The 20,220-nt window shown below is 40.6% G+C and overlaps 1 protein-coding gene across 5 annotated transcripts in view; it reads right to left on the bottom strand.

Moving 5' to 3' along the window:
- sipa1l1 (signal-induced proliferation-associated 1 like 1) overlaps positions 1-20,220 on the bottom strand; it is a 433,231-nt gene that overhangs the window by 91,212 nt on the left and 321,799 nt on the right. For all 5 annotated transcript variants that reach the window (XM_043698149.1, XM_043698153.1, XM_043698152.1 and 2 more), the window contains 3 exons: positions 18,718-18,821; positions 11,461-11,618; positions 9,968-10,541 (listed from right to left, as the gene is read on the bottom strand). In XM_043698149.1, the coding sequence (XP_043554084.1) occupies positions 9,968-10,541; positions 11,461-11,618; positions 18,718-18,821 (836 nt within the window). The remainder of the gene's footprint in view (positions 1-9,967; positions 10,542-11,460; positions 11,619-18,717; positions 18,822-20,220) is intronic.

Here is a 20,220-nt window from a genome sequence, read left to right as displayed (position 1 = left end):
ACCATTCACCAAACAAAACAGCACTTTGGGGCACTTAACTTCTGATCTGGACTTATGTTACAGATCATATTTAACTGTACATGAAATCAATTTTTTTGTTGCAACATAAAACACAATCAATATTAGTTTATTCTACAGATATGAATCTTCAATCAAGCACTAAACAACTGATCAGCACACAGCACCCCGAAGGAAATAGAATTCTTGCTTTCTTGCAAATGGTTTTATGCATGGGAAACTGTATCTCACTAACTTGATTGAGATTTTTGAAGAAGTGACAAAGATGATTGACGAAGGCAGAGTGGTGGATATTGTCTACATGGACTTCAACAAGGTGTTCAACAATGTTCTGTATGGTACGTTGGTTAGCAATATTAGATCACAGAATCCAGGAAGAGCTAGCCACTTAGTTACAAAATTGGCTTGAAGGTAGGAGACAGGGTGGTGGTGGTGGAAAGTAGTTTCTCAGGGGATTTGGAGAAGGAGGATGTTTCAAGTTGCTACTCACCAAGGTCCCACACTAATTCTGCTAGATGAGAAAGAACAAAGAACTAGATGAGAAATTTGATATGCCTACCAACAGAAGGATGTTCTGTAAACGAGTCATATTTGACTTGAAATGTTGACTTTGTTTCTCTCTGTACAGATGCTACCAGACTTGTTATTTATTTCCAGCAATTTCTATTCGTTATTACAGCAAGCGGCTAATGGGCATATGTTACAAAGTGTTTGGTGTACTGGAAAGTCAAAGAGAAAGCTGAGAGGTATGGAAGAGTCCAGCACCAGCTGGTGATGGAACTTTGTGCATGATGTTTGCAGCATACCACTCCCAGCAGTTACCTCCATCTGTACACATGTGGAATCTACGAATGTTATAAATTTCGTTGCAGAATAAGTGGCTTCACTCAATATGTAAGTGATGTAAGGGATGGCTCAGACTACTGGCATCATCATTCTAGATGATTTTGTTAAAAGTAGACTCCTGGCGGCAGTCTTGATGCCTGCAGCCTGGACTCATGGTGGTGGTAGGCCCAGAGATTGCTTTGTTGGTTGTTCCGGTGCCAGAAATGGAGATTCCTGTCAGCAATAGACCCAGAGCCTGGACTCTTGGTGGTGATGGCGGTGGGGTCTCCTGGGGCATCAATGTCCTCATTGCAGTTCCTGGAGTAGAATTCTTGGAGAGCCAGAGCACCTTGCTGAAGTCCTGAAGTTGTGCTTATGACCCCAATTTGAACAGAAGATGACATCTTACTTAAGTAATTTCTTTTATCCTCATTGTAACTCAAAACATTTTTCACTGTATCTTCAAGATACATGTGATAATAAATCATATCATCTATTTATCCATGTCGCCACCACCTCTACAAGCTCACATGCTGTTGTCTGTCTGTTGGCCAACCAGCTCAGGCTGCAGCAAACATGCTACGGTATTGAAGTCTAACCTTTAGGACCCAAAAACTGCTCAAGATAATCATTCAAAGCTTTCTGCAATCTCCTCCACTGAAAGTTAGCAGTTTCACATCAACCATGCTGAAACCACTGCATAGGATTAACAACTCAGGCAAAGGCACACAGAAGGAACAACATTCTTAGGGAACTTGACATGGTAGATGCATAAGGATTGTTTTCCCTTGTGGAAGAGTCTAAGAGCAGAGGGTATAATCTCAGAATAAAGATAAAGGCGAGGAGGAATTTCTGCTCTGAGAGGATACTGAATCTGTGGAATCTTTACCACTAAGGGCTGTCGAGGCTGGGTCATTAAGTATTTTTTGAGGTGTTGAAGACAAATTTTTAATCAGTAAAGAAATCAAGAGTTACAGAGAAAATGCAAGAACGTAGAGCCGAGGATGATCTGATTAACCATGTGATCATTGAATGGCAGATCAGACTCCGTGGGTTGAATGGCCTACTTCTGCACCTACGGCTAATAGTCTTATTACATGGATGATAGGCACTAACAGAATATACAAGGGATTTTATTGTATTTGGTCATTACTACCAAATTTACATATATTGCTTGAACTATATTTTGCAATATTTTTATTTTGTATTGGCAGAGAACATTGTGAGGGTCACTGAGGAAAATTAAGGAACATGATACTGTTAATGACTGGAGGGATGTCTTTGAGATTACTGATATCAATTGTTAAATATTCTATCATGTGAAGCCCAGACAGAAAAGGACATCACAATGGCTTCCTTCCCTCTCTTTCTATGTACTGCTGGACAGTCTGTTCCTTATGCTCCAGCTCCTTAGCACCACATCTAATCAATGGCACAAAGTGCCATTCCTTCTCAATAATAAGGTTGAATGACACATTAACACAAAAATTTTGAAACTCAAGTGAGAACTACAGTGCTTCTTCAGAGCAATCCACACAATGGAAGAATTTCTTGAGGACAATAATGCTGTGGTCTATTATGTTCTTGGTTATACCACTGAGCCCATACAAAATAGGTTTTACGATTCATTGCCTGTGGTTGCATAGTAATTCACATTGATAAAATGAAGTTCATGATAAAGGCAGGGTTAACATAAGCCACGTAGAAAAATATGTGGATATGAGTTTGCTCGCTGAGGTTGTAAGTTCATTTTCAGCCGTTTCGTCACCAGTGAGCCTCTGGTGGGCCAACCAGAACTCTATCAACAAACACATTGACGTAGACCCCATTTACCGCCCTCTGAGAAAAAGCACAGAAAATGATATCACTGCAAGAAATGGCATCACGACAGGAAATGACAGCACCAACCCGTGGAATTCTAAACAAGTAGGTAGAAAACGGGTCACTAACACAAGTACTTCACCGGAAGCTCAATGTTACCTAATATGATGACAAAATGTCTGAAAGCGAACCTCCAGCTCAGCGAGCAAACTTACATCCAAAACGTCAAACTGAGCTACAAATCTTCTCAAAACTTGCTATAAAAATATGTATACAGCCAATGGCAGCATAGAGTACAGTACTACAGTATGGAAACAGGCCCTTCAGCCCAACTCTTCCATGCCGAACAGGTTTCCTAAATTGAACTATTTGCCTGCATTCGGCCATATCTCTCTAAATCCTTCCTCTTCATGTACCTGTCCAAATGTCTTTTGGATGCTGTAATTGTACCCATATCTACCACTTCCTCTGGCAGCTAATTCCAAATACACGGCAGCCTCTGCGTGAAAAAGTTTCTCCTCACTCCTCTCTCACTTTAAATTTATACCCTCTGGTTTTGGACTCACTCACTCTTGGGAAAAGACTTTGCTATTCATTTTATCCATGCCCCTCATGATTTTATAAACTTCTATAAGGTTACCCCTCAGCCTCCTATGTGTCAGGGGTAAAAAGTGGCCAGCCTGTCCAGCCATTCCTTACAAGTCAAACCTTCCAGTCTTGGTAACATCTTAGGAAATCTTTTTTTGCGTTCCTTCCGGTTTAATAACATCCTTCCTGTAGCAGGGCAACCAGAATTGTACACAGTACTCCAACTGTCACTTACCAAAGTTTAGTACGGCCGTAAGATGTCTCAACTCCTGTACTTAATGTTTTAACTGGTGAAGGAAGCATGCCAAATGTTCTCTTTACTACCCTGTTCACTAAATAGGAGGAAAACAACAACAAACTGCCATTCCTAGATGTCACAGTAGAGCAAACAGCCAATGGGGAATTTCAAACAGCGTCAACAGGAAAACAACACATACGGACCAAATATTGAACTACAGAAGACACAATCACCCCAACACCCACAAACGAAGCTGCATCAAAACATTATTCCAATGAGCCACCACACACTGCAGCACAGAGGAATTACGCAGAGCGGAGGAAAATCACCTATACCGTGTATTCAAAAAGAATGGGTACCCAATGAACACAGTCCACTGATTTCTCAGCAACAAACCCAAACAAGCAAACAAAATGCGTACAGAAACCCTAGCCACTCTCCCCTACATCAAAGACCTCTCAGAAATGACTGCCAGACGACTCAGACCCCTTGGCATCATGGTAGCCCACAAACCCACCAACACTCTAAAACAGCAGCTAATGAACTTGAAAGAACATATCCAGACACCAAGCAAAACTAATGTTATTTCCAAACTACCTTGCAAGGACTGTAACAAACACTACATTGGACAAACAAGCAGAAAACTAGCCACCAGGATACATGAACATCAACTAGCCACAAAACGACATGACCCTCTCTCACTAGTATCCTTACATACAGATGAGGAAGGACACCACAGCCATCCTAGGACAAGCCAAACACACACAAGAATTCCTAGAAACATGGCATTCCAACCAGAACTCTAGTTGATTTAGACCCCATTTACCACCCCCTGAGAAAAAGAACAGGACATGACATCACAAGAAATGACATCACCAACCCAAAGAAACCCAGACATACAAATAGAAAGCAGGAATCAGCAGTGCTTTGCCCGGAGGCCCACTGAAAATGTTACCTAGTAGGGTGATGAAATGTCTGGAAATGAACCTTCCAGCTCAACGAGCAAACCTACATGCAGAACCTCAACCTGAGCTACAAATCTTCTCAAAACTCACCTCGCATTCAGCTGAATTAAACTCCATCTGCCATTCCTCAGCCCACTGGCCCAGTTGATCAAGATCCTGTTGTACTTTTAGATAACCTCCTTCACTGTCCACTATACCACCAATTTTGGTCTCACCTACAAACTCACTAACCATACTTCCTATATTCTCAAACATCCTCATTCATTCTGCTTACCTTTGGTAAGCAGGAAGGAGATGAGTCTCTCTTTTTCTATTCTGAGCTCTTTAAGGACCTCACTTAGGAAGCAATCCACTGTCATCTGTGTTGTTTCTTAGACATCCAGTCATGTCTGGAATGAGTCAGTCACCTCAACAGCCACAGAAAGCACTGTCTGGTCTTAGTCCTGTTTTGAGTTTGCAATGTGGCACAGTAGTGGCAATCAATGATAATCTGTGAAGTTAGGAGAATTGCCTAAAGACCCTTGACAGATATATTCTCCTGCAGAGTGCACTTCTGCTATTCTTCCCTCTTGTTATATCTTCTCCCACTTCCCATGGCCTTTGTTCATTCTTCTTGTCATTATTCAGTTAAGAAAAAAGGCTTAAGAGAAAAAATGGCACCAATCTCTAAATTCAATTGATTTCAGCATTTGCTTTCAATTTAGAAACAAGTATTTAAGAACCAGCCAGACCATTCCCTGTTGACACCAAACTTTAAGCAATAGCAAAGGTAAAAACAACGACTGCAGATGCGGAAACCAGATTCTGGAGTAGAGTGGTGCTGGAAAAGCAGTTCAGGCAGCATCCGAGGAGCAGGAAAATCAATGTTTCGGGCAAAAACACTTCATCAGGAATGCTCTTTAAGCAATAACAGCAAAACTCTAAAAATTAGTCTAATTTGTCCTAGCTCTTTCTGGTTTAATCACATCCTTCCTATAGCAGGGCGACCAGAATTGTATACAGTACTCCAACTGTAGCTTTACCACCATTTTGTGCAGCCGTAACATGATGTCCCAACTACAGTACTCAATGCTCGAATCGATGAATAGAAAGATCGTCTGGCAGCTAAATAGCAAGTAGCATAATCCCTTTTAGAAGTGGCAGTGAGATCCTCTTTAAGTCTTTTTAGGAGATAGTTTGCTTTGCAAATTTACAACTAGAGTGTACCATTCAAAAATGGCAACAGTGAAGTTGCGATCATCCAGTATACATGCTATAGGTAGTTATCAGATGCACAGGTGTAGGCACAAATTTCTTTTTCACTACGACACTTCCTTTCAGAAGCATGCACTGCAAAATAGACACCAGTTTGAAATATTAGAAGGTCACTTTATTTCAATAAGAGCTCATCACAACCCAACTTCCCAACCATTACATTGAGACACTGAGTGCAGGTTATCATGAAGGTTAAAAATGAAGATGATGAAAATTAAAATGGAAGCACTTAAATGATGCCAAGGTGTGGGTTACAAAGGTAAATTAAAAAGACAACATGTACCCAGAGTCAACATGTACCCAGAGACAACATGTACCCATGTACCCATGGACAGAAAGGGTTAAGACAATATGTTGAGAATGATCCAGATTTCAGCAATCAGTATAGAACAAGACAATTTAAACAAAAACTAAATTTTGTACGAATGAAGAAAAACGATGATAGAAACATTGCTAATAAAATCAGAAGGGTTTGCGAAAGAGATTTATCTGTTGCAAGCTGTGAGTAAGAGAAGATTCACCTATTTAACAATGGATATTTTATTACATTATTTCTGGGAAGGCTTCTGAAGACAGTTTTCAAGTTCTGACAGAATTGGACTTTGGACTTTGAAAGAAGGGAAGTTTCTTGAAAATGAAAGAAGGGAAGTTTCTTGAAGACAACTTTGTGAATAGAGGAGATACGCAGCAGGTCAGGCAGCATCCAAGGAGCAGGAGAGTCGACGTTTCGGGCATGAGCCCTTCTTCAGGCTGCGCTTTTTCAGCAACACATTTTCAGCTCTGATCTCTAGCATCTGCAGTCCTCACTTTCTCCTCCGCATAGAGAAAACATGCAGCTTCGCAGGTGTTGTAAAGATTTCAAAGTAAGAGGACATGAGGGGCAATATTTTTGCAAGGAGTTCCTGTGTGGAATGAGCTGCCAGAGGAAGTGGTAGACACAGGCACAGTTATAACATTTAAAAGACATTTGGATAAGTACATGAATTGGAAAGATTTGGATGGATATGGGTCAGGCAGGTGGGACTAGTTTAGTTTGGGAACATGGTTGGCATGGACTGTTAGACTGACGAATCAGTTTCTATGCTCTATGACTCTATAACGAATTGTCTTGTGTGCTGTAATAGTTAAAACACAGACACATCCTTGCAGTACAGAGCTACTAGCCTTACTTCAAACTAAGATACTTCTTTTTAAACATAAATTGCATATACATTGTTGAAATATTCAGCTTCTCAATAACTTTGAGCTGAGATTATTCTCATAACCAGGGGCAGTATAGTTCTACAATAAGTTTGTACTGAAGAATAATTACATTAAATTAAGCAAGTAGGTTTTACTGCATTTCTCAGCTTAACCATGGAAATCAGTCTCGGATTAATACTAAAAATCTTAGAACTTTCATGTACAGTTAACATAGATGATCAAAAGAGGAGTTACATAGCAACTATTTATAAATGAAGTCTGTTATAACTCTCTCAGGAATACGTGAAACCTCAGATTATTGTAAATGTACAATTTGCAAGTTGTTCATATTGTCTTACTCGCTGTACTGCTAATACAAATGGGAATTATGGCAGGCATTGAGGTTTCAAAGATGTTTGCTTGTTCATTTTCCCCCTCCCTTGGTTAAAAATGAAGAATTAAAACTTGCCTATTTATTGTCCTTAAGATTTCTGATTTATTATGTCCTGTATTTAATCAAAAAAGGTACATTCTAAGCATCTCACAATAAAACTTGTCTCAATGTTTTCAGGCTTGTCTTTTTGAAATGTTTTGTTACAAGGTACCTGAAGGGATCTTGATGAAATAGGTCAATAGGCTGAGAAATGGAAGGTGGAGATCAATCTGATAAGTGCGAGGTATTGCATTTTGGTACAATGAACAAGAATAGTGTCAAGAGTGTAGTGCTGGAAAAGCACAGCAAGTCAGGCAACATCCGAGGAACAGGAGAATTGACGTTTTGGGCATAAGCCCTTCATCAGGAATGATGAAGGGCTTATGCCCGAAAGGTTGATTCTCCTGCTCTTTCAATGCTGCCTGAACTGCTGTACTTTCCCAGCACTACATCCTCGACTCTGATCTCCAGCATGTGCAGTCCTCACTTTCTCCTAACAAACCAGGATAAGTCTAATACAATTTATGATAGTGCATTGGGTAGTGTTGTTAAACAGAGGGACTTGGAGTGTAGATACGTAATTCTTTTAAGTTTTCGTCACATATAAACAAGCTGGTTTAAAAAGAAATCTGATATGCTTGCCTTCATTGCTCAGTCCTTTGCATACAGAAGTTGGAAAGTCATGGAGGTTATACCAGACATTGGCGCGGCTCTTCTGGAACACTGTGTTCAGTTCTGGTCACCCAGTTATAGGAAGGATATTATTAATCTGGAGATGGTTCAGAAGAGATTTACCAGAATGTTCCTGGGTATGGAAGGTTTGAGTTATAAAGGAAGGTTGGATAGGCTGGGACTTTTTTCACTGGAGCATAGGAGGTTGAGAGGCGACGTTATAGAAATTTATAAAATAATGAGAGGTGTCAATCGAGTTAATGGTAGTTGTTTTTTTCCCTACAATGGGGAATTTTAAGACTAGGGGACACATTTTTAAGGTGAGAGGAGAGAGATTTTAAAAAGACATGAGGGGCAAATTTTTCGTATGGGGTGGTTCACACATAGAATGAACTTCCTGAGGAAGTGGTGGATGTGGGTACAGTTACATTGAGAAGACAGTTGGATAAGTTCATGAATAGGAATGTATGGGATATGGGTCAGGAGCAGGCAGGAGGGACTAGTTTCGTTTGGGATTATGTTTGACATAGACAGATGGACCGAAAAGCCTGTTTCCGTGCTGTAAGAATCTATGACTATTAAACCAGCCCATCAATCTATACGGCAGCAGTAATGACATCATAACGTTTAATACTTTATCATTCATTAATCAATACTGTCTGGCCTGACTGATGTCTGTCACAACACCCCCCAATTGAGTGAGCATTATAATCGGCAACGGAATTTTATTTTCATGGGTGGGGGGATGATTTCAAAGCCCATCAACTGAAGTTTTCAAAAATCCAAACCTAACTAAACCAAATATTTTCAATGAAAAAGTGAATTCCTCAATAGTTCAAGGTGAAACTAAGAATAGCAGACAAAGACCTATGAGAAAAATACTTCGATGTTCTATTGGATACAGAAGCTCAAGCTCTCTACAGATTAAGACCACCAAAAGTAGTAAACAAAATGAAGATATTTTCTATAATCAATCTGCTCATAAATGTTGTTATACACTGCTGGAACAAGTGGGACTCAAACCCTGGCCTCCCAGCTCAGAGATAGGAATTTGACTATTTTGCAACAAGAATGGATTTATGAAAACAATCAACAGGTTTGTTGAACTTAATTAGCCTGGGCAAAGTTGCCAACTCTTCACTGGTTGTAAAAATCTAGTTAAATGGCATTAAACAGTCTTTACCTAGCAGATTTCAATACAAACCAACCTAAAATTTAGGTTAAAAGTACACTGCTAGGATGAGTTTTAACTATTCAAGCAGGTTACAGCTAAAATGAGACCACCAGTATTTACATTAATTACTTATCATGCAAAAATGGACCTTCCCTTAGCAGCAGCACTTCCAATATCCAAATGCAAAAATGCATCAAGAAAGACAAAAACATCAAAAGGGAAAGATCTTCAGCACCGGCAAAATTAAAGAACTAATGAAGCTTATGTCCAATGCCCATGAACCAACTTACAGAAGGATCTCTTACAATTTACAAAATGCTAACTAACTTCCCTCCCTGCTCATGGATCCCCCTCCAAACCTCATTGCTTACTCCTAAACAGCCCAGTTCATTGTTTTAGCTGAAAGAGTGTTGCTGGAAGAGCGCAGCAGGTCAGGCAGCATCCAAGGAACAGGAGAATCGACGTTTCGGGCATAAGCCCAAGAGACTTCAGCAGAAGAGGTAAGTGAGGAGCAAAAAACTTCAGCAGGAGAGGTAAGTGAGGAGCTTTGCGTGGGGGTGAGAAGAGCAGGAAGCATGGAGTGTGCGTTTGGGAATGAGCATGTCAGCCAACAAATGAAACAGTAGTTTATTTATTTTAAAAAAAAAGAGTATGCACAGTTAAATGAGCCACATTGAAAAATGAAAGTTAAAGCAACACTACTCAGTCAATTCCCTAATCTAAAAACTATACTCGAAGATATATTAACAAACATGTTTTAAACAGGTGAGATCTATAATAGCAAGATGATGACTTACCTCAAGTCTTTTGACTATTTCCTTAACTTCTTCAACGTTATTAAATGTCCTGACAAAAATGCATTCGCCCCGTTCATAGAAGATTTTAACAGTTGTTAGATTTGAAGTCCATCCTATAACATCTCTGCAGGAGCAATTGAATACTACCTGCTTAGAACTCTCTTCAATAAGGACCACAAACTCATTGGAGATACCCAACAAACAGTCAATTTCAGCAGCACAGCTATAGTCTTCTGCACGCACACTCCACACAATTGTTCCCAGACTATACATCTCAGCATTGGCATAAGGTCTTGATTTCTCTTTCTTTTTTGTTGCTAATGAAATAAAAGGAAACTTTCCAGAAGGATCAATTGGTGTGTTAGTGACACTATTCTCTGCTAGATCTTTTAAGTACTCCTGTCGTGTCCTTGTTGCCATGGCCCGGAATTTTTCTGACTTATGAGCAGCGTTCTCTGCATTGATCACCTTGGCAAGCAAAAAGTCCCGGAAGACAGATGACTTGGGGAAAGTGACATCTTTTGGAATTGGTGGGCCAAATGCAGGCACATCTTTTGACCGCGCCACAGCGACACTGCAAAAATAAAACCATGACATTATGCAAATCCAAAAAAGTGTAAATTGAGCTTTGCACACTCAACTTTTTTCTTGCTGTAAATGCTAACACTCTTTCCATTTATCCTAATTTCAGAATAAAGTTGTTTGAGTATGCAATTTCCCAAACTTGGGATATAGCAGTCTCTAATATTGACTGTAAACTGCATTAATTGATAGTGGAAAATATTAGTCATCATATTGTTGTATTGTACATAAGGATCAGAGATCATATTGGATATTTAAAAATTCCCATATTTTAATCCATATTAGCAATTTTCCATCAAGACAGAATGCAAAGAACCACAAAATGTGGATCCTCCTCACCTCTGAGAGGCTTCCAGTCTCAGTTGTAATTTCAATCAGTGCCAGAATCTGAGCAATAACCAAAACCTCAAACTGGCAATGGTATGGACTGGAAAGTGAATTACTCATCCTGAAGTAATATCCTGGAAAGAAATTACAGGCTAAATCTTCACCTGCCTAAAAACAGATGACCTGAGGTTATCTTTGCAAGCTTAACCCTGGTCAGTTAAATTTCTTAGGTCTCAGGGAACCTGCCCAGATGAAGTGAATCAACCAACAGGTTGGTGGAGATTTTAAAAACTTTACTCCTAACTGTACCAATCTCTCTCCATATCCATAATCTTACTATTCCTACAACCACTGGGTTTATACATTAAACTCCACCCCCTCCTATCAATAGGATTGGACATTAGGGTGAAACTAAGGCATTAAGGAATGTCAAACTTTTGAATCCATGGCTGTAACAGACCATGCAGAAGCATTCAACAAGCCACTAGACACAGCAGTACCTGTTATTCTTTTAAGAAAACAAGGCCTATATTCCTTTCCTAGCACAAAAACATATACATTAATAACATTTGCAGTTTACTCACCTGTAACAGACATTTTCAGTACATGGGTTGTGCACCCTCACTATGACAAACACATGTTGAAAATGGGAACGAATGTTCTTTGGAGTGAATGGCAGGGCTCCAGGTTCTTGTAGTACGATAGTCACTATATCATTCCCAATGTGTCGTTTCCTAAGAAGCTGAAATCAAAAAGTGAAACTTAACCTTCAGGCTGCCTTTAAAGAATGAAGTAATTTATAAATTCACAGCAATTATTCTATCTGGGAAAATGGGACTGTAAATAGCAATATATATGTTAATGTTGTTGCTTCTCTGAGATCCACTGCATTTATGAATGAAGATAAAGTCAAACAAAACTATCCATGATATGGAGATGCCAGTGTTGGACAGGGGTGTACAAGGTTAAAAATCTCACAACACTAGCTTATAGTCCAACAGGTTCAATTGGAAGCACTAGCTTTCCGAGCGATGCTCCATCAGGTGGTTGTTGTTTCTCAGTAACAAGCACTAGGTCTGACAAGAGGAAAAAATGCACATTTGTACACTAGGTTATACCGGTCTGAGGATGAGTAGAATGGCTCATATTTAACATGATTTATCACTGTCAAACAAATAGTAGCAAGAAAAATGAATTTCTCAAAAACTTGGAGTACACAGTATAAAATATTAAGGACATTATTAACCCCTCAAAGCACAGTTGGTAACTGCAATGTTTGGTGTTGAATGAAAATACAGTGCATGTAAATGCAGATGGAAAGAGCATTGCACAATTCCACTATTTCTGGAAGCATTTTGGGATTTAGTATTTGACATATTCTAAGTGTACAATTCTTAGGATGAACTAGTGACTTTGGACACATGTTTTCTATCACTGGGGTTTTCATTACATCAAACACAATGTTTGTATTGAGAAGGCGGCAGGAGCACTTCTAGATCTTAACCATGTACTGCTTTACTGGCTGTCATGTGAAGCAATTACAAAAAGATGATGTTAAATTAATGAAAGGTGGCATACTTAGTGTCATTAAAGATTGCAGATGAGCGTCAATTCAGGGTGTCTGCAGAGGGGGAATGTCGATTGAGGGTTCAGTAGAGGGAGGGATGCCGATTGGGGCATCAGTGAAGGGGCGGGGTGTCGATTGAGGGTGTTGTCAGAGAGGGGATGTAAATTGAGGGCGTTGGCTGAGGGAGGGTGTGAATTGAGGGTGTGGCAAAGAGAGGATGTGAATTGAGGGGTATACTGGCCTCAGCTCCACCCTCACCCCAGGCTCAATACTTACAGGGGAACTCCCCCAATTCCAGCTGCATACATAACAGCCACTCAGGATCTCCCACGCACTTACATTCGGACTCCCAATCGTTGGCAGCCATGCACCGCAGAGTGCGTATGCCCTTGCCAGAAGTACAACTCCCATTAAGACCTGTGGGCCAAGCCCCTGTAAGACGCCAAGTTACCGGCCCACACCGTACAAACATAGGACTCGAAAAGCAGCATGGGGAATGCAGCCCATCCAGTGTGTGCTGGAAAAAGTGAGATCAGGAAAGTTGTGTGGAGAGAGAAACAATTCAGAACCGAGAGGGGCTTGAAAAAATGTTTTTCATATTGTAGATAGAAGGGGAATGAGAGTCAGGGGAGCAGATGGTAAGAGTCCCTGGAGTGTAAACTATCGATTAATAGATTTAAGGTGAGAGGGGAAAGGTGTAAAAGGGAGCTGAGAGTTAACGTTTTTCACCCACAAGGTGATGTGTATGGAATGAGCTGTTAGAGGAAATGATGGAGGGTGGTATAATTACAACACTTAAAAAGCACATGGATGTGAATATGAATAGGAAGGCTTTAGATGTGATCTGGGCCAAATGCTGGTAAATGCGACTAGATCAGATAGGGATGTCTAGTTGGTGCTGACCAGTTGGACCAAAGAATATGCTTCCACGCTGTATGACTCTGTCAAGCTTGTTGGGCCAACGTCCGGCCTTAGCACTGAACAGATGAACAGCCCCACTGTCAGATATGTGCACTGCCAACATAGATAATAGAACAAGATGGCTTCTCAAGACAGAAGTTCCTTCTGAACAATTATCAAAATATTAAAACACAAAAGTGATCCTAGCTGCCACACCATTTTTTTGATTGGATGCGTCTACACGTGTCAAATTACGAGAGACCTTTTAATCAGCTTAAATGGTTACTCGCCTCTTGCAGGTGCATTAGCATTGCCTGACCATTGGAGTATTCTGATAAACTAGCACAGCTGGTAATGGGAAAAAGACAGCTACCATGCTTCAGTATTTGAAAGATTTTTTGGGCTCTCATATTATAGGCCAACAGATTTGATTGCTATGATTAGTCAAGAACTCTAGATTTTTTTGTTTCCTCGTGAGACTAATAATCTAGTTGGAGGCAAACTAAACAAATCTAAATCTGTTCTTATTTAATATCTTATGTCCTCCCGTGTGCGATTGTCCAGTCATAAAAGCTTTCTTTAAAAGGTACAATGTAAAATCATCCATACTTTCCAGTTGGATGTCAACTTGGTTACACAAGTGAGGTCTCTATCTCTGGCAACTGACTCAACACGGATGTCTATTTCACACCCACTGACTCCCACAGATACCTTGACTACACTTCTTCCCACCTCCTCACCCCACAATAAAAGTGCAATCCCTTATTCCCAATTCCTCCGCTTCTGCCATACCTGCTCCAAGGAGGAGCAATTCCACTCCCAGACATTCCAGATGGCCTCTTTCAAGGATGGCAACTTGCCCACTCACAGGATCAACCACACCCTCCGGCGGATCCTCCATTCCTGCATCTCCACCATTGAAGCCCACCCCTCCAACCGCAACAAGGATAGACCCCCCCACCCCACTGATCTCCAGATACAGCGCATTATCCTCCACTGTTTCCGCCACCCACAATCAGACCCCAAAGGTATATTTCTCTTCTCACCCCTATCTGCATTCCGCAGAGACCATTCCCTCCATGACTCCCTCATTAAGTCCATGACCCTCTACTAACCCAACCTCCACACCAGACACATTCCCTTGCCACTACAGGTGGTGTAACACCTCTCCCCTCACTTCCATCCAAGGCCCCAAAGGATCTTTTCTCACCCAGCAGAGATTTTGCTGCACATCTATCCATCTCATCCGTTGTTCTCGATGAGGTCTCCTTTACATCAGGGAGACAGGACGCCAACTTTGTGAAGCACTTCAAGGAACATCTCTGGGAATCATACACCAAACAACCCCACCAACCCGTGGCCGACCACTTCAACTCCCCCTCCCACTCCCCCAAGAACTTGCATATCCTGGGCCTTGTCCACTGCCAAATCCAAGCCACATGATGACTTGAGGAAGAACGCATCATCTTCTACTTTGGGACCGTTCAATCACACAGCATCAACATAGACTTCACCAGTTTCCAAATATCCCCTCCTCCCACCACATCCCAAATCCAAACTGGCACCACCCTCTTGACCCATCCTATCTATCTATATTCCTTCCCTCCTACCCGTTCCACCCTCACCACTGACCTATCACTATTACCCTCCACCTGTATCTACCTATTGCTTTCCTAGCTACCTTCCCCCCAGTCTCACCCTCACATTTACCTCACAGCCTCCTTCCCCTTCTACATTCCTGATGAAGGAGTTATGTCAAAACGTCGAATGTCTTACTCCTCAGATGCTGTCGAACCTGCTATGCTTTTCCAGTGCCATACTTTTCAGTGCTGACTCTCTAGTACCTGCAGTCCTCACTTTCTCCTACACCATGTTGTATATAATTTTGGTTCAATTTTCTCCAAGTATAAACTTGGAGGTGGCAAAGACCATGGCACATGAATAGCAATAGAGAATAAAGCTCAGAATGTAAACTGATGACAGATCATGCAAATATTTAGAATGGCATCACCTGGTGTACCAATGTGGATAAAGTGAGGACTGCATATGCTGGAGATCAGAGTCGGGGATTCCTGATGAAGGGCTTATGCCCAAAACATTGATTGTCCTGCTCCTTGGATGCTGTCTGACCTGCTGTGCTTTTCCAGCACCACACTCTTGATTCTGGTGTACCAATGTGCACTCTTTCTGATTAGGCTGCATTCTAATTTAAGCTTGCGGATGAATATTTACCCAATCTGAGCTTTATTCTCCATTGTCATTCATGTGCCATGACTTGTGCCTCCTATAAGTTTATAGTTAGAGAAAACTGAACCAAAGTTATATACATCATCTGCAAGATTTAATTAGAATACAGTCCAGTCAGAAGGAATATCTACTTTCTTCAAAGGATGAAATGGATCATACTTGACTTAACCCTTCCTTCGGACAGGAGCATTTACAACCCACGAAGCCACCTATAATTTGCCAAAGAAATAATCAAATTGTTAGTGTGAAGGAATATCACACTCGTGCAGAAGAGAATTTTGTAGAGACTAATGTGAAGCTTCAGAGTAGACTACTCTTCTTGCTGCACATATAAATTCTGTTTCCTATGATCCTGCTCCACTAGCTACCTGATGAAGGAACAACGCTTCAAAAGCTTGTACTTCTAAATAAACCTGTTGGACTATAACCTGGTGGTGTGAGATTTTTAACTTGGTCCACCTCAGTCCAACACCGGCACCTCCATGTTATATCACTCATGGGATAGAACTTCTCAATTATTTGTTGCCAGAATTTGATGGGTACATGGCAGAAAACTTGGACATGACCACATTCCCACAAGACTGTTGCTCAGAGTCTTCTCTGTGCTACGGAGCACAGGGTTGGATTAGCTATCAAAGTAAACTTGGTTAGTTACTACAGTGCATTCTTTAGATAGTGCATTACCGCTATGATATGCACTGACAGTGGAGGAAGTGAGCAAATTAAATGGTAGTGGTCCAGATTAAAGTATAGTGTGTCATGGATTGTGCCTCTTTTTTTTTTAAAGCATCAAGTGACAATCATACATCTGAGTGAGTATTCCTGCACACTCCCAATACAAACTTTACAGATGACGATTTATCCATTAAGAGTTTCCAGCCCTGGCTCTGTTTCTCTAGTCACAGCTAGTCTGGATGAAAATGCTACTTGTTTAACTGGTAAATTTGCAGATGACATGAAAAGTGGTGGAGCTGTGGATAATCAGGAAAGATATCAAAGGATGCAGGAGGATATAGATCAGCTGGAAAGTTGAGCAGATAAATGGCAAATGGAGTTTAATCTGGACAAATTATGCATTTTGGGAGGTCAAATGCAAGAGGAAAATATAGTGGATGACAGGACCCCAAGGGAACATTGACATGCAGTGGGAACTTGGGGTACAAGTTCATAGCTCCCTGAAATTAACACAAGTGGATTAAGATTGTAAAGAAGGCATGCCACATGCCTAGCTTCCTCGGTCAGGGCACCGAGTATAAAAATGGCAAGCCATGTTCCAAATGCATAAGACTTTGGTCAGGGCACATTTGTATTCCTGTGCCAAACTATAGGAAGAATGTGGAGGCTTTGGCGAGGTTGCAGAAGAGGTTACCAGAATGTTACCTGGATTGGAATGTATTATCTATGAGTTTGAACAACATGGATTGTGTTTTGCTGGAATGTCAGAGGTTGAGGGCTGACATTCATATAAGAGACACGGATAAGGTGGATAGCTGGAGTGTCTTTCCCAAGATGGAAATGTCAAATAGTAGGGGCCATATGTTTGGGGGGGGGGGGGGTGCGGAATTTAAAGGAGAGTGAAATGAAAGTTTTTTTTTTAAAAAAACAGATGGTAGTAGGTACCTGGAACTGCTGGCAAGGGAGGTGGTAGAAACTGCTAGGTTATAGATAGATACCCTACAGTATGGAAACAGGCCCTCCGGCTCAACAAGTCCCAGCAAGCTCTGAAGAGCTACCCACACAGACCTACTCCCCCACCCTATATTTACCCCCAGCTAATGCACCTAACACTATGAGCAATTTAGCATAGCCAATTCTCCTAGTCTGCACATCTTTGGATTGTGAGAGGAAACCGGAGCACCCGGAGGAAACCCTCGCAGACACAGGGAGAATTTGCAAACTCCACAGACAGTCGCCCATGGTGGGAATCGAACCCGGGTCCCTGGCGATGTGAGGCACCAGTGATAACCACTGAACCACTGTGTGACCCAAAAGGTTTAAGAAGCATTTAGGCAGACACACAAACAGGCAGAGAATAGAAGGATATAGACCATGTGCAGGCTGATGGGATTAGTTTCGAATACCATCACGGTCAGCACAAACACAGCGAGGTGAAAGGCGAGTTTTTATTCTATGTTCTAAATAATGTGGAATACAAAACAAAGAAACCTTTTCTATTATATGGTTATTACATCAACTCTGCTCCCTCAAAGGTGGGAAATTCCCAAAAGTAGAATCATAGAATCCCTACAATGCAGAAAGAGGCCATTTGAATCATTGAGTCTGCACTGACCCTCCAAGCAGCATCCCACCCAAACCCAGCCTCCTGCCCTGTCCCTGTAAGGTTGCATTTACTGTGGCAAATCCATCTAGCCTGCACATTGCTAGACACTATGGACAATTCAGCATGGCCAATCCACCTAACCTGCATATCTTTGGACTGTGGGAGGAAACCAGAGCACCGAGCAAAACCCATGCAGACGTGAGGAGAACCTCCAAACTTCACAGTTAGCCAAAGCTGGAATTGAACCTGGGTCCCTGGTGCTGTGAGACAGCAGTGCTATCCACTAAACAACCGAGCTGCCTCTGAAGCTGCTTCAGCTTAAGATCCACAGTGTGTAGGTCTGCACTCCGAAATAGAATAAAGATTTGGGATTTGATCTTTAATCCATTGCATTGCATATCTAATCCAGCAAATAGGGAGAGTATAATTGATCTTGGCATCATGGGATAAAAAGAAATACATTGTTTTTCATTGCTATGTAAGGTGAAAACAAGATCAGTTGTCGATGTAATGCACTCTTTGGTATACAATATCTTGGCCACCACACACAGGAAAAGTGCTCATAAGCTGATGTATTGAAGGATGCAAACAACTTAAGATCTCCACTCAGTCTTCAGGAAGGAAAAGGCACATTGAAAATAAAATAATTGAAACCCTAGCAATTGTGGAACTTTACCATTGAACCAAATTCATAACATTAGTTTAGCATCAAGCTTGCTCCTCAGATTAGATAAACAAAGCTAAGAGAACGAGTTATTAATAATCCACAAGTCATCTGAAACCATAACTGAACATGACTTAATAGCAAAATGAAAGATTTCATTTTACTGTTGGACCTTGACCTACCTGCTGCTTGTTGTTTGGTGTGTAAGGAAGCAGGGTGGAGACATGAAACATGATCTCATAATCTTTGTAGGTTGTGTAGAGGGAATGTGTACCAGTTGAATCAGCTGAAAACACAGACAGCAAGCTTAGCAGAATTAGTTAGAAAAGACCTCCAAGAGAAAAGATGTGAATATGATGAAAATATCACCCAACATATTGGGAGAATTTATTGCTATTTTAATACATACAACACTGAACAGTAATTGACTTCTGCAAGAAACATCTTTTGTTTAATTACTTATTCATATAATTTACATGATCAATAGGGTCAAACCAAATCAAAGGATTATTTTCAAAAAAGGGAACACCTCAGTAAAAATTCAGCAACTAAATACACCAATTGAAATAAGTTTCAACTTCAAAACAGTTACTGTTAAGAACCAAAGGTCAATGAGTACCCATAGGGCAGTCTGAAAAAGACTGGATCTAGACAGCTGGTTAGATTGACCGCAGCACCAAGTAATTTTTCCAATTCATGGTGACAGATGTTGATCAGCAGTCAGCAATATCAGCTACCAAACACAATTCAAAATTTAATTTAGATTTTATCTTCAGTACAATGTTAAAAGGAGATTAATTAATGTAGTATTCAATTAAAATCTAAGGTGTAATTTATCAGAATCCCAAAACTTCTAAACCTGGCATACAATGGGGGCCTCATGTAGGAAAGCATGATCGACAGTGATCATGTCTGATGACTGCACATATGGACTGTACTGTTAGGATTTCTCTCCTCTTGCCTTACCTTGTTGGGAACTAGGCTATTACAGTGTGCATAGCAATAACAAAAAGCTTATCGTGAGACGAAGTGAACAACAGAAAAGCTCACACCTACAATCAATCTTGAGAGTATTATTTCCACCATGAAATCGAAGGGTTCGGAAAAAGCTTTTTTTAGAAACATTTCCAATACTACATCAAGTGTTAAAAGATATTTTCAGGATCGAAGGATTTATCCTCAATTAAAATCCTTGCCTGGCTTGTTTTGCATTCTTGTTCATCCAACATTGAAACAAGTGAAAATCTTAACCTTCCTGTATGTTGTGATCCTGATCATTGTATCGTTTATGATCTGTTATTCGTTTTGATCATGTATTACCTTAAAATCACAACTTACTTCTCAACTGCAAACTTTTCTTTCTGTTCTATGTTTATGATTTTGCAGATAACATACAAAAATAGCTTGGTTACACTAAATTTGGCTATTGAAATGAGATAATGATTATTAGCATAAACAATTTTTAAAGACTTTTGACTGAAACACAAATTTGAGAAGCTATTTCAAATGAGAAGCCAAACCTTCTGAAAATAAAATTCTTCTTTTAAATTAATGTTATTGTGCAGATGTATACGCCATGTTTCTTTGAGCTGGTAATCAATGATCTGTACTTGATGACCTTAACAATCTTACTGAACTAAGCACAGATTAAAAATATTAGACCAAGCAAAAATGCATAGCTCTGA

This window comes from Chiloscyllium plagiosum, chromosome 10 (assembly GCF_004010195.1).
Source record: "Chiloscyllium plagiosum isolate BGI_BamShark_2017 chromosome 10, ASM401019v2, whole genome shotgun sequence".
Classification (NCBI taxonomy): domain Eukaryota; kingdom Metazoa; phylum Chordata; class Chondrichthyes; order Orectolobiformes; family Hemiscylliidae; genus Chiloscyllium; species Chiloscyllium plagiosum.
The sequence above is the reverse complement of the archived record's forward strand: the minus strand, read 5'-3'. Positions and strand labels throughout refer to the sequence as shown.